Source organism: Amblyomma maculatum, chromosome 1 (genome assembly GCF_055883805.1).
Source record: "Amblyomma maculatum isolate TAMU_Amacu chromosome 1, ASM5588380v1, whole genome shotgun sequence".
In the NCBI taxonomy this organism is placed as follows: Eukaryota; Metazoa; Arthropoda; class Arachnida; order Ixodida; family Ixodidae; genus Amblyomma; species Amblyomma maculatum.
Window position 1 is genome coordinate 391789585 of NC_139344.1, and position 15171 is coordinate 391804755.

Here is a 15171-nt window from a genome sequence, read left to right on the forward strand (position 1 = left end):
ACGAGACTTACATATAAGGAAAAAGCTTAACTGCACTCAGTGTGAATCGGTTTAGACAAAACGGCGCAATGTGTGATCTGTGTGCTCTGAGTTAGGCTTAACATATACTCGGGCTGAATGCAAAGAAGATGAAATTATTGCTTTCCCCAACCTACTGTATACAAGGTTTGGTTTATAGGGCCTAACATACCAAAACGGTTCCAACTATGAGGAACATCGTAGTAGTGGTTTCCAAAGATTTCGATCCCTTGGGGTTCTTTACAGTGCGCTGATATCGCACAGTACATAGGTGCCTTGCTTTCTGCCTCCCCTGAAAAGAGGCTGCCGTGGTCAAGGTTAACACTGCGTCCTTGGGATCAGCAGTAGAGCATGATAAGCACTGAGCCAGCAGCCTTAGGACAGGTATATGTGATAGGCTAAGCGCTAAACTACAATTCACAAACTATGAAACAATGCAAAGATGGTTGGTTGGTTGGTTTGTGGGGTTTAACGTCCCAAAGCAACTCAGGCTATGAGAGACGCCGTAGTGGAGGACTCCGGTAATTTCGACCACCTGGGGTTCTTTAACGTGCACTGACATCGCACAGCACACGGGCGCCTTGCCTTTCGCCTCCATCGAAAAGCTGCCGCCGAGGCCGGGATTCGATCCCGCGTCTTTGGGAACAGTAGTCGAGCGCCGTAACCACTGCGCCACCCCGGCGGGACAATGCAAAGAGGTGATCAGTAATTTCAATACCAAGTACTTTACGCTGCATTTCACATTGGTAATGAAAAGACATGTTACGGACTCATAGTAAGACTTTTTTAATCTACTACAAGCTTAATAACTCCCTGCTTGCTGTAAAATGCTCAGACGACATGATTGCATGACGGGCAATTTCACCGTTTTCGAGCAGACACGGCAAGACCACCGCATATGCCACAATGGCTCAGTGACCCTGGATTTTGGCAGCTGATCCCATGGTCACAAGTTTGATCCTGGCCGGGCCATTTATACTTTGGAGGCAAAATATCATAAACTCCTGTGTGCTTACGCAAGATCAGCTCAAGATAAAGACCTCACACGTGGTTGAAGTCATCTGGAGCTGCCCACTATGGCATATCCCCATACTCTATACGTTGCTTTGCGACATTAAACCCCACTATTTGCAATTTTCATAATCGGGCTACCATATTATGAGAAAGACCATCTGACATAGACACAAAGACCCACCTAAAGAAGCAATGATGAAGCAGTCATTTTGTGATGTCTGCATAGGTTGGCAGTGGTTTGCAAAGAAAATGCCAGCAGCAGACAAAGGTTTTTCCGCTCCTTAGTGGCAAAATACTAACTGCAAGAGGTATACAGTATGCAACACAGAACGATGATGCGCCTGAACAAGTCTTTACATAATCAGAAGTCTAATTCTTATAGTTACAGTATTTCCACATGTTACACAGCCTTCGAATGTATTACCAGATCCAGCTGCATAAGAAAAAAAAAATGCTGAAATGACCACTGAAAAGTCCCCCCTTAAGGGTGGTTGTACAGAGTTCTATTCCCATATAAACAACATGACAACAATCTATGAGAAACGCAATGAAAAACACATGAAACGAGAACGGTGAAACAATAAAAAACAAAGGGGAGACGAGGGTAGGTGAGGTGGCGTGCACAGTCCAATGCGTTTCTGTGCCAGCAACAATCGGAGGATGAGGACGAGAATCAGGCTTGGGCGAACAGTTTGCTTGAAAGTTCTTTCACCTCTTCAACTACGCTAAACCTCGTCAGCATTCGTGATATGACGTCTTTTCCGAGAGGGTTGCAGGAATACCATACGCTGCTCTCAACACTGCATGCTCGGTCCGGCAGCATGTAGTATGCTCCCTGCTTGGACCTGGCAGCTTCCGGGCTGAAATAAGAAAAATATGCAGTGAACGAGTGCACACCTAGCTAGCAGGAAACTGAACTCAGTAAAAATCGGCAAATTGGTCCGCATTATCTGAAGACTCACTGTTATTTTCAAATTTACAAAAATCCAGGGTTCATAGCGATCATTTGGTCTGAAGTTCAAAGGTAAAGGCAGAAAAGATGGGAAAAAAGGAAGATCAAGACCAAGGAAGGAAAGTTTCTTTTTTTTTTTTTGATATCAGTAATGACTCTCTTGACTCTTGCATCCCACCTACGCATGCTTTCTTTTCTCTGGCCTTTTGGCAGCAACTGTTAGCCTCAACAAGAATAGCTATGTCATTCCTAACACTCTATTTGCACGAATATATAATGCAAATTTTTCCCCCAAGCACTCATTTCAAAATGCATATCACGTGACATGTTGTACCTAGGCACAAATATAACTCAATTTCTTTTCTGTCGATACTGAAGACAGCTACAGCATGATTCACCATCAGGCTTGTAAGCTGATAGGAGATGCTGGCTTTCAGAGAGCCTTTGAACCATGCAGCATGCACACAGGTGAAGGAGATCACAAAAGGCAGCGCGGTCCTTAAACCTCTGAGCGTCAAACATTTTCAAAAAAAATTTGCCATCAGTGTCAAAATTTTTTATTGCCGATTTTAAACAAACAATATTGTGAGAGTCCAGCAAAATAGGCAAAAATTATATAATTAGAGTACTGCAGTCAAAGCATCAACGAAACTCTATGGGAGAGCAATGACATCTCATGAGTGTCAATAAGCTGAGGGGGCAAAAAGACAAAAATCAGCCTTGCCGGTCCTTCACTAGCGTCCCAACAAAGATAAGAGATCAACCTTTGCATTTCCGTTTCGATTGCGCAGAGAAAATGAGTGAGGGCAAGTTGCTGCAAACCACGCATAGCACCAAAGGTTACAATCAATTTGTTTATTTTTTTATTTTTGCTGCAAGATGGTAGCATAAACAAACTTGCAACACTTCTTGTAGGTCCTAGAAGGCCTTCATGGGCCTTCACTAGTGTTCCAACAAAGAGATCAAATTTCACGTTTCTGTTGTGATGGCACGGAGTAACTAAACCGCGAAGGGTGCCTGACCGCAAACAGTGCACAACGCGACGGCCATTGTCAGTTTCCTTTTCCTTTGCAAGATGGCAGCACAGAAAATTTTTAAGGGGAGATGCTCCTCAAAAACACTGTTTCTTTAATATTGAACCTAAGGTTATGAAACTTTGGCCATTTACAGAGTTTGTAATGCTTAATTCAAATATGTTTTTACTTTCTACATACCTTTATTAGTTTTTATGTAAAAGTGTCCACAAAAGCACAATATAGGGCCTTTTGTGCACACTTTTTTGATAATGAAATGCATGTTTAGACCAGCTAGCAATAGCTCATTCTGTAGATTTGGTAATATAGTATGCCGAAAGCTACCTCAAATTTATTCATTTTATCCTATAGTTGTAAAAAGATTTCAGGAATACCAGTGTGTATATTTTGGGCACCATGTGTCAACATTTTGAGTTTTTTTCAAAAAAGTTGGAGATGTTTTATAATCAGATAACATTCTACACACACTGAAGAGGCTGTGTGCAAAATTTAATCCAAATACGACCACTGAAAGTACTTGAAATTTGTTGCACAAAACGTAAAAAATGCTGAAACCTGTGAATGAACAAAATTGCATTTGAAAGTTTCAAACATCTGTATTTTTTCATAAACACAACAAAAGCACATGAAACTTCTTGCCACAATAGAGAAATAAGTAGCAAACACTGCAAAGTTCATTAAAACTCCCCTGGCCCATAGGTTGAAGAAAGTCTGTCAGTCGAGCTCTCTTCACCATATTACGGCTATGCGCTCGGGCTTCAGCAGTCTGGTGGAGTGACATTTTTTTCACTCTTCTCTAGTCCCGGGAATCACCCAGGATATCAAGCTCTTTAGGTGGCAGCACACCAAGCTCCTCAAGCACTTGTTCAAAGCTTGTGTGTCCTCTATTATACCATGCCAAGAATAGCCCAAAATCACGAGAGCTGCTTGTGCCCGATGCCAATCGAGCGCGCAGCCACCACCACCTTCACGTTGATGGCTTCCACTCCGATAGTCCCGATTTCCGCTGGCGCTATCCGCAAGTTCACCCAGCACAACGCGGCTCGAGGTGTGCACAGCAGAAAGCACCAATGCTGGGCACTCACTATTTTCACAGTGCAGCTCAAGAAAAGCCGACAGCCCTTTCACTTTTCCACCGGTTCGCGTACCACAAGGATACAGGTGCGGCACGTAGGGCAAGCAGCACCGCTTACCAGCATCGTAAGCGCGCTAATCTCGCATATCGCAGCACTCGTAGAATATTGACGACGAAGAGTCCAATCTTCACCTCCGAGGCGCTCACAAAGTTCACCGCGGCATCGATCTCGTCTGAGTGCCCGTTGGCCTGGTTAGGGCTAGCTTGCGTCGGGTGACTGCTTTCTGCTGCAGTTTTCCGTTGAGGTCTGCAACGGGGTCCTCGGTACGGGTTCTTCGACAGAGACTTTCGAGCTCGGAAGTCGCACTTTTGCGTGTCGTTAATAGCGAACTCAACAAATGCTAAAAGGCTGCTGAAAAGAACTAGCAGAGCACGATGTAGCACGATCGAGACGCTGTACAAAACGAAAGCAGGAGGTAGGCTTCGCCACAGCGTCATATCAGTCCAGGCCAATGGCGGCTTCTCTAGAGCACCATGTGATTTAAAAGGTCCAGTAGGGACGCTCAAAGTGTGCGCGGAAAACGTTTGCTTTATTATTTTCAGTCGAGATACAAAACTGCGAGAGATGCTATCTACAAGAGAAAGGCTTACTCAACCTCTCCCAGCAAACGACAATGGTGGGCGACTCGGCATTCTCGAGATGTAGGCGCACGAAAGTCGACGATTTGCGCGGAAAATAGCACTTTCTCGAGCCACCGTGGTTGAATAAAATGGACTTTTTACTATCTTCACAATGGAATTTTGCTTTGATCTTTTAGAAAGTTGTGGCTAAATGTTCAAAGATAATTTTACAGGCAAAAACTCAAAGCTGAAAAATTACTCGGAAAACTCACTTATTCGACGTTCATCTCCCCTTAATATTTCTTGCACGTTCTAGAAAATGGCAGCACCTTCCAGTAAGCGCACCTTTTCAAACACACGCTCAGCGCAGAACGTGTACAGCAAAAACCTTACGTGATAAAATTTGGCCACAGTGCCCGGGAAAGCAAAGAAGGGTCAACAGACATAGGCCTATGCAGCACCAAACACACAGCAGTGGTAGGCAGCAGCATGGCAGCCACTACTGCGCAGGTGACAGTGTGCATTGACACGTCAGTGGCTTTGCCGAGCTTGAAAATGTCCCGCACATTGCTGAAGTGACGCATTCTCAAACAATACTGATATGCCCATTGCTTCTGTATACTTGAATGTCTTCCATATGCCCTCTATAGCAAATTATAGCCCTCGTCTATAGTTTGCTAGAAAAGGCCAAGATTGTCTTAAATATCTGTTTTTTCACTTTCCTGACGCCTCAAACTTCCCCTTGCGTCACCGTAAAAACGCATACTTTAATGTAACATAAGGTTGCTTTTTTCCCCCAAATTTTTAGCATGCCAGATTGCCATCTTGTATTTAGTGCGCATCTGAACGATGTTTCATTATTTTTCAACGCTATCGTCGTCAATCAAGCTTCAAGCTAAAGGAGGCACTTCTCAAGCAGTGACATCTGCTCGATGGTTTTGGTTTCGACGCCATTTCCCATGCTGACTGACCTCGCAACCATGTGGCCGTGCTCCCGACGCACACGCATCGAGAAGCAGGAAAAGCGCACTCTCGAGATTTCACAACCATGATTGGGACCACGAAAGCAGCACTCGGCGTATTTAAAAAGAAAGCAATCACAGCCGCCGAAAGCACCAGCCCCCTGTAGAACGCTGCTGGACTGTACGGGGCATGCAGACCCACCAGTTACTGCCACTAGATGGCTGAAATGGGTCTCTCCAGCCATGCTAGCCACATCCTACAGTTGGGTTTCGGGCGCTTGAAGAGCACTGCCAAAGAAAGAGCTCGTTGCTCGCACTTTCAAGACATGGATGATAACGAACACATTTAGATACCAAAGAAGAATTTTCACAGAAAGCTGTATCTGGCAAAAGATCCTCAGCAGACAATACATGGGACAATGGTCGCACATTCCGACCGCCTGCGCATGGCCGTGCTGACCTGCAGCTTGTACACTTCCATCTCAGGCATGAGCTGAAAGCAGCATGCAGGTTTACAAGAACTTCATGGTCGCGTCGCTTTTGCATCCGCACGGCCAGAGGAGCGCAAACCAGCACATGCACGTGCAAGCCCCTTTTCGACCACCGGCACGGGTTAGCGTTGGACGCACAAACACAGAGCGCATACGCTTCGCAGAGCTGCCATGAAATACAGAGCTAATAAAACATTTTCGCTGGGGGTTCCTCAATCACTTTAGAAACGGATGAAAACCTTTTTGTTTTTCTGTTTTTGCAATCCCAAAATTACACCCCGATATATGTGTAGGTTCGTACTATATAAGGCTTTTAACCGTCCATTCGTAATCACGTGATATGCATTAGAATATGGTACCACCTCCCACAAACAGAATAGCAGCTGGTTTCAACAGAAACTGCCGCATTCTTTGCATTTTTCTTTTTTTCTTTTTCAAACAAGTCCTGAAGCCCTACCTCCTTACTTGCAGTCTTACCATCTTGTACAGGCCATTTCAACCGATTTTCTTCCAGCATGCATAATAAAGTTTTCAATAACATATCGACTTTCCGATATCACTGACCTTGAAACATGTTTAAGCTTTCCAGCTCGAGTACCAATTTATTCACTGTCACCACGAAAATCATCATCTGGCACAAAATGCGGATTGCTCAATTCTGCTCTCACCAGCCCACCATAGCCCAGTAACTCACATGTTCCAGCCGTGCAGGCTGAAACTTGCGTTTTTCACCTGGCATGACATTCTAATTCAGACCACAGGCCACAAAACAAAATGCAAATTGGTGCCACGACATTGACTGTGCACCGACTTTAAAGCCAGTGGCACTGGTGTAGAAAATAAAAGAACACTCCTCAGACACCCTAAAAGATTCTCAAGGAAACGACCAGCTGTCAAGGGGTCCCACTTCAAGGCCAACCTATTCACAACACTATGCTAGTGAAAGAGGTACAATCAAACCCACATATTGGGCGCAAGCGCCACCACTGGAGCGAACGGCGCTAGCGTCAACCTAGGGGAGCAAGTGGTATCACGTGACTCCTCTTACTGCTGCTGAAGCAGACACCCGATTGAATTTGTGCGTTTTAAAAGGTAATAGTCGCGTTTATTTCTGTGGTTTGGGTTGATATAGAGTGGTAGCCTCGCACTTTTTAATCTTGCATTGTTACTGAGGCTGCTGAAGCTTATTTAAGCTGTTGCTACAGTCTGTTACTGCTCTGTACACGGACATAGGCAAGGGAACACAGATCAAGCTCCCATTGCTACCCGGATGCTTACAAAACCTTCCTTAATTAAATGGGCAAATCAGTGAGTGATCATTCTCATGATGTGCGCAGCAGACATTTCAGCGAGCAAGTTTTCCTTCATAGAGTTGGCGCTTAATGTTCGGTGAGTGGTAGAAGAAACGGCGCGCGCATTTTAATTTGCGGTTACAGTTGAATCCCGCCACAACGAATACCGCCACAACGAAATTTCCGCGACAACAAATAATTTTTTATTCCCCGCGAGTATCCTATAAGAATTAATGGCCTAAATTTCTCTGCACAACGAACCATTTTTGCAGAGCGTTTCCGCTTCAACGAAATTTTCGCGTTCAAAATCGAAACCGAAACTAGTTTTATTGGCGAGAAGTCCAAGTCAAATCCAAAGCCACATTAAGCATGAAATCACGTGATTGCAGTTCCGCCATTTTGGCTTTGTGTCGTGGTCGCGTTGTTCACTCGCTGCCTTTCTCTTCGACAACGACGAGTTTTCATCCGCAGGACACGATGGCAACGCAAGTGAAAAAACGCAAAACTCTTTCCCTTGAGCAAAAAGCTCAAATAATCGCCCAAGCAGAAAGCGGAAGGAAGAAAGCGGCAATTGCTGAAGACTTCGGAATTCCTGCAAGTTCGCTGTCAACGATTCTAGGCAATAAGGACAGCGTGAGAATGGCACTTGCTTCAGGCACATCCTCGAAGCACAAAAAGGTGACGCGGCCCCTCCATGAAGAGTTGGACAAAGCAGTGCATGCGTGGTTTGTGGAAGCACGAGCCAGCAACGTCCCCCTGTCCGGAAGCATCGTCCAGCAGAAAGCCTTGAACTATGCATGCCTACTTGGCATTGATGATTTTAAAGCCAGCATTGGCTGGCTAAACCGTTTCAAGGCCCGCCATAACATCGTTGGAAAAGTGTTGTGCGGCGAGTCAATGTCAGCAGACGTGGACGGAGCAGCTGCTTGGAAGGCGAGTAACATGGCCGGAATTTTAAGCAACTTCGCGCCTGCAGACATTTACAACGCCGACGAGACCGGGCTATTCTACGAGATGTTGCCGGCTAGGACGCTCGACTTCAAGGGGCAGCGCTGTCACGGCGGCAAACACAGCAAAAAACGCATCATAGTACTGCTTTGCACAAACATGGATGGCTCGGACAAGCGTCCGCTGTTAGTCATAGGCAAAAGTGCCAAGCCGCGCTGTTTTAAGGGAACTCGTAGCCTACCTGTGCAGTACAAGGCGAACAACAAGTCATGGATGACCCGCGCTATTTTCACCGAGTGGATGATGGCATTCGACCGCGACATGATGCGGCAGGGCCGTAAAGTTTGCTTGCTTTTGGACAATTGTTCAGCGCATCACTCCGACGAAGTCAAGTCTGTCTTACAGCCTCTCGATCAGGGCGTGATTCTTAGCCTGAAGCGCGCTTACCGCGGGAGGTTAATTCGGCGGCTGCTTTTTAACACTGAAACCGGCCGAGACACGAAGGTGGACTTGTACGTGGCACTGCAGATTATGTCTGCTGCCTGGAGCACACTGGGGCGCTCAGTAATTGTGAACTGTTTCAGGCACGCCGGATTTGCCGAAGGTCGACCCGTACACTCTGCTGGCCTAACACCAGGCGTTACAGACGACGACGAAGAGGCGTCACCGGCTCCGGGGATCGCGGCCGCCTGGAAAACGCTGGGAGAAATAGGAACCGTGCCGCCTAATCTCGAGCTCGACGAATACATCGGCGCTGACGCTTGTGTTGTTGTTCACGAAGATGTGAGTGATGAGCAGATCATAAAAGCTGCCCGGAATGATAAGGACTCTTCCGATGAAGAAGACGACGACGTACAGGAAGCGCCGGCTGCGGCAACCGCCGTACAGGTGATGGACGCTTTTGATGTCATCAGGAATTTCGTTGCTGTCCGAGACGACGATGTTGCAATGGGTTTGCTGACCGAGTGCGAAAATCGCGTGACGGCGTTGCTCGCCGTGAAGCGTAAGCAAACCAAGCTTACAGATTTTTGGCATTAAACGCCTTTGCTGCTGCTTGGGCAATTCTTTCTGCGTTTCACGTCAAATTTTTGCGATAACGAAGTTCCGCGAGAACGAATTTTTTTTCGTGCACCGTGAATTTCGTTATAGCGGGATTCAACTGTATCACTTGTGAATTCTAAAGATACTATTGCTGGAAGGATGGAAAAGATGCTGGCTTCTTCATGAAGCAGTACCCTCCCAAAGAAAGGAGGGATCGTGCGAAGGTCAGAAGGTCTCAAATTATTCTAGAATGAGTTGACAAGGAAGTTTCACTGAAGTGAACTAGAAGATTCTGTCGCCTCGGGCAGTGGTATGCATGGTGAGTTGTCTCAGGCAGAGTCTCCAGCACTGTAGTCATTTCAAATGACAGAGACCCTGAATAAACGAAAGATAGAGCATTGAATGCATGCTGTGATGTGCTGATCGAGATATGCGTTAAAAAAAACCCAAAAAACTACTCTGCGTGGGGAAAACAAATATCCACTCTAACCAAGTGTAGCAATGGCGGTAGCCAGTATGCAGGAATTCGCTGCGTGGAACGCACATCTTCACACTTGCTAAAAAATTAATCCATGCCATTCCCACAGTCAAACTTGTTTTCTCTTCCGCCTGCGCTATGCGAAGGCGCTCAGCATCTGCGAGGCTCCGGACAGTTCTCTGCTCTTGCAGAGCAATCCCATTACCTGTGTACTGACTGCTTACATCTGACTGGCTGTGTGGTAGCTTCAGTTGTTGTTTCTTTTTTTTTTTCATAACAGCAGAAATGCTGCAGCCGGTGCGCGTCGTCGTAGCAGTAAAGCTTGCCAACTTCGATAACTGTGATTCGATGAAGTGCTTTTTTTTTCCGAATGAGTGGGTCTCATACCTTGAAATAAGCTTATACAGGCCCAGCCCGAGGTATTTATTAAATAAATAAATGAACGTAATGTTAACGTGCAACTGAACAGCCTAGGAAAGCATCCTACAGCAGCAGTTCAGCAGCAAGCATCGAAACACGACGGCAGGTCGGAACTCGTTGGGTCCTCGCAGTTACTATGGCCGGTGAGATCCCTAGCCAGATTGGCAACAATGTCTTCGTAAGCGAGCTTTCTGGTAATTGCAACATGGTCGTCGATGGAGACGAAGTCTGTCGCTGCAGTCCTACCACGAATGGCGCCTGGGAACTTGGACAGTTGGCTAAACAAATCAAGTTCCTCGAGTGGTTCACCGCTGTCTAGGGATTCATTGCAATTTTCAGATGAGCTCACGCCAGCCACGCCAGAAGCGCGGAGTCCACAGTGATGGAAGCAATTCTGGAGTGTTTCTTTTTTCACGTCGTTCCATGATGCATTCAACATCGTCATTGCACCCGATCACGAGCGGTCAAAGTTTGGTTGACTCGTCAACGTTGGTGGCAAGTAACACTGATATTCGGACTTTAATGACTTTCCCGCCACGGGCCTTGTCATCATGACAGGCCAGCGTTCTGTTTGGAAACATTTGCCAGAATAAAGCAGTCTCATTGGCATTAAAATTATTACAGGGATGGTACCTTGTCGTAATGTCAATCCAGCTTTCTTCAGCCCACTTGTGCACGCTGCTGAGATCCATCGCGCGGCTTTCACCAGTGACAGCACGGCTGATAATGCTGTGACACTCTTTAAAACGCTGCAGCCAACCTGAGCCGCCTTAAGGTCAGGTCTGTTGAACATGAAAAAGAACTCCTTCGCTTTCTGTTCAATAATTGGGCCAGAAACAGGGATGTTTTGCAGCCTAACATCCACGAACCACTTACCGTATTTACTCGCATAATGCTCGCACCCCCAACATTTGGCGTCCAAAATCGAAATTTTTTTTTCCTTGCGTAATCATTGCACCACCAATATTACCATCGCGAGAGTCGTCTGCTAGTAGTAACAAGCGCCATCTTTGGAGCGCTACTGAACCTGGCTGGCCTCGTGTTCTTGGTGCCGCATCGCGGTGGGGCAGTACGCAAGTTATACAGCTGCTTTTAAACTGAAAGATTTCGAGTACGGGCTACAGCATAGCAACCGCATTGCTAGCGGGCACTTCGGCGTCAACGAGTTCTGTGTAGTGCGCTACTGGAGACAGCGATTGCAGTGTCGATACAGACTCGGATCAAGTCTCTGATCGAGAGTAGAACTGTATGGTCTGCTGTGAGCATTATACCACGGAACGCGGGGAGTGATGATGAGGCTGCGTGCAGTAAATGAAGTGCTTTAGCAATTTGTACTTTTGGCGACCCTTGTTACATTTGGGTTTCGCGCGCCCGTGTAGCGTACCGCTGCGGCGCGCGGCCCCTCGGTAGCGTTGGCCTTGCGGCTCCGTGGACGGCGGACGGCATCAAAGGTGCCAGCAAAGACGAGGCGTCTTCTAACGAAACAACCTTTACAACAACATCGGGAAGATACGGGCAGAGAAGCTGACCCGGAGAGAATACAGACACTCTCACACAGCTGGTGTCTAGCGTCGTCTCAATGGCGCGTCAAAGTAGTCTCTCTCCCAGCGGAGTCGGCCGCTGCTTTTTATAGGTTTTCCCGTTCACAGGGAAAGGGTAAACCCTCACAGGAAAGGGAGAGCCAAACATGTTGGTTCACGACGAATGACTCAATCGCAGGTGTTCCGACCTCATCTCCTCCACCTCCTGCAGACAGGAGAGGGCGACGCACTTTCCCTCGATCTCCAGGCTTGGCCAGCTTGTGCACACACACGCACGCACACACATTTGGCGCGTGGCAGGAACACGCTGAGACTTGTCGGCGGGAGGAAGCGTTGCGCGGCCGATGAACGGCGTCGAAATGGCCGATCCGCTCGCGGTTCTGCCTGTTGCTATGCGGTGGCCGCGTCAGCTGTCCCACTTCTCGGTGGAGAAACGTAACAGACTGCCCCGCCGGGGAAGGGAGATCCCGAAGGGCAGGGGACTGCATCCGCTGTCCGGAGGGATCGGGATGTTGCTGCTAACCAGGGTCGTCCGACTCTGTTTCTCTTGAGCCAGTCAGCCTGAAGAATTCCTTGGCAAGTCCGGGTTTCCAAGGCACTCTGCAACTTGTCTTCAGGAGAGATTTCTGACAACCTACAGCATCACAACCACGCTAAAAACTCAACTGGTCAGCCAGCAAGCACGGCACAATCCTCACTAAGTTATGCCAGATTATTTCCCTCTTATGCCCCTATCAATATTAAAGGGCAGCTCAGCAGCACTTGGAACGCGTCCACAAATTTGAAAATCGCATTTTCAAAACAGCACTTCAAACAAAGATAATACAATACAAATGTTCAAAATCCTATGCCAGGAAGAAAAACACCAACAAGTGAAAATTGAGGCTTCTTCTCACATTATGGGCTTCGACTTAAGCCATCGGCATTACCGTTGAGATCACCCTTTTCACTAAAGCTTCGGCTGTTCGTTTCACGGAACAACCGTACCTTCCTGTTTCGGCGCAAAGAAACATACCAGCACGAGTCACTCGCTTTTCTAAACAACCTATCCCTCTCCTTACGCTTTGCGCACCAGTCACGCATTTTCTGGGCACGGGCGCATTTCTGCCTTTGGGATAGTCGCTTTCTTTTGAGCGATAGCTTCCACTTGCTCCATTCTTTCTCGCGCCTGCCTTTCCGTTTTTTTCTACGGCAGCACTGAAACCCAGGCTTTCTGCTTTCTTTTTGCAACCGTTTCAGTTTTCTCTCCTTACGATGGCAGCATTCTTTCTCGCGCCTGGCCTTTCGCGTTTTTCGTCGGCAGCGCTGGAATACTAGCCTTCTGCTTCCTTTGTGCAACCGTTTGAGCTTGCTCTCCTTACGATGGCAGCATTCTTTCTCGCGTCTGCCTTTCCGCGTTTTTCGGTGGCAGCACTTGAATACTCTAGTCCTACTTTCTTTCGGCGCGAGCTCTGGCAAGCTAGCGGTCAACGTTTTAGCGGTAACCGGAGCTAGTAGGGTACCGGTGTCGTCAAAGAGCGGCGCGGCGTCTGCATCGCGGCCAGCAGCGCATGACTCACTTTCAGTGAAGTCCGAACGACAACTGCTCACGCCAGCCCTCAAGCTAGGCATTTCCTCTGGCGGCGCCGCGGCTGTATCGCATGACTCACTTTCAGTCAAATCCGAACAACCGCTTATGCCAGCCCTCAAGCTAGGCATTTCCTCTGACTCGCCACTCACGTTACACGGGTCCTCCGATGAGCCGCATTGCTCAGCGCTAACCGGTGCACGATCAAGCTCTTTCGACAGCTGGGGCGCTTCGGATAGCGTGAGGGTCATGTGTGCTACGTCCGCGTTCGCACTGGGGTTGCTTTCGCGAATACAACCTAGCGTGGTATCAGGGCACGAACGATTCTGACTCTGCTCTGGTCGCTCGCTGTCGCCTTCGCAAGTCTCGCTCTCTACAGCGGACGCGCACTCCTCGTGGGTCTGCCCTGGCTGATCACAACTCGCGGGCTGCGCAGTTTCCCTGATCGGCACTTCGTTTTTCTGCGTGCCCTGCTCTACGACACAGCTGATTTTCTCATTTCCTAGCTGATTTCCATCTCCGCCACGCTCTAGACCAGCTTCTGCATTTAACTCGAGAGGCGGTTCAGCTATTATCAGTTCCCCACACTCATTTGATGGAACTGTATCTCCTACAGCTACTTGGGTCGGCGTGCAGTTCACCTCGCTTAACGGCGTCACTTCGGACTTCTCACCGATTAAGCCTGCGCTAACCGTCTCAGCTAGTGTCTCGACCAAGGTAACACGATGCTCTTCTGTTCGAGGATCGGTCGGCTCACTACTGCGGTCACGTTGCTCGGCCGTTTCCCCAAGCTGTTTCTCACACTCCGGTGCAAATTCGATTTGCTCCGGAACTTCCGCACTGTCTAGCCATTCGCTTACAGCGGCTTTCAACTGATAGGCCAAATCAAAGTATGCCTCGTTACAATGTTTCTCGCTCTCATATCTCTTCCGAAGATCCTGAGGCGTTATCTGATATCGTATCAGCAATGACTCTTTTAGTTCATCGTAATTTTTCAAGCGGTCGCCAACCAATCGCTTGATTTCTTCCGACGCTTCAGCGGAGAGAAGAGCTACCAACATCTGCGCCCAACTATCTCGCTCGAAACGTTTACTTCTGCAGACATTCTCGAAGTCTGCCAAATACTCGGCCACATCCTCGGCAATGAGGAACGGTGGCGGACCATCTCGCGGTATTGAACCGTTACACTGAATGGCATTGCAAGCTTTAATCCTTTCCACGCTCATTCTATGTGCTGATATCTCCAGCTGCATCAGTTTCCTTACGCGGGCGTCCTCTTTCTCGAAACGTTCCCTACGTTCGCGCATCTCTTTCTCGTGACGTTCTCTACGTTCACGTTCCTCTTTCTCTTGACGTTCCTCTTTACGTTCGTCAATGATCTCAAGGCATTCCAAAAGCTCGTCATCTTCAGCTTCCAACGCAAGAATAGCTTTTAACACTTCTAGTTTTCTGAGTTTGTCTGACAAATTCAGACCCAACTCCTCCGCAAGCTCCAGCAATTTCGGTTTGCGCAACGACTTCAAATCCAAACCCATGGCTGTTCCGAGTGCTGCCTTCTCTACTGCCCACTATTGCCTTGCTGCAATTAACCCAGCAACAACGACAACACAATTACCAGCTCTGTTCTCTACTTAACAAAAGCCTGGCAAAACTCAGTAGAAGAAAGTTCCGCACTCACCAAACCTCGCAGCCAAGAATCCAACGCAGTCGTTCCGCT

At 47.7% G+C, this 15171-nt stretch overlaps 1 protein-coding gene across 2 annotated transcripts in view; it reads right to left on the bottom strand.

Moving 5' to 3' along the window:
* Positions 1 to 1365: 1365 nt before the first annotated feature.
* woc (zinc finger protein without children) overlaps positions 1366 to 15171 on the bottom strand; it is a 58776-nt gene continuing 44970 nt past the window's right edge. For both annotated transcript variants that reach the window (XM_084594662.1, XM_084594653.1), the window contains exon 19: positions 1366 to 1892. In XM_084594662.1, the coding sequence (XP_084450788.1) occupies positions 1706 to 1892 (187 nt within the window). In that variant the 3' untranslated portion in view covers positions 1366 to 1705. The remainder of the gene's footprint in view (positions 1893 to 15171) is intronic.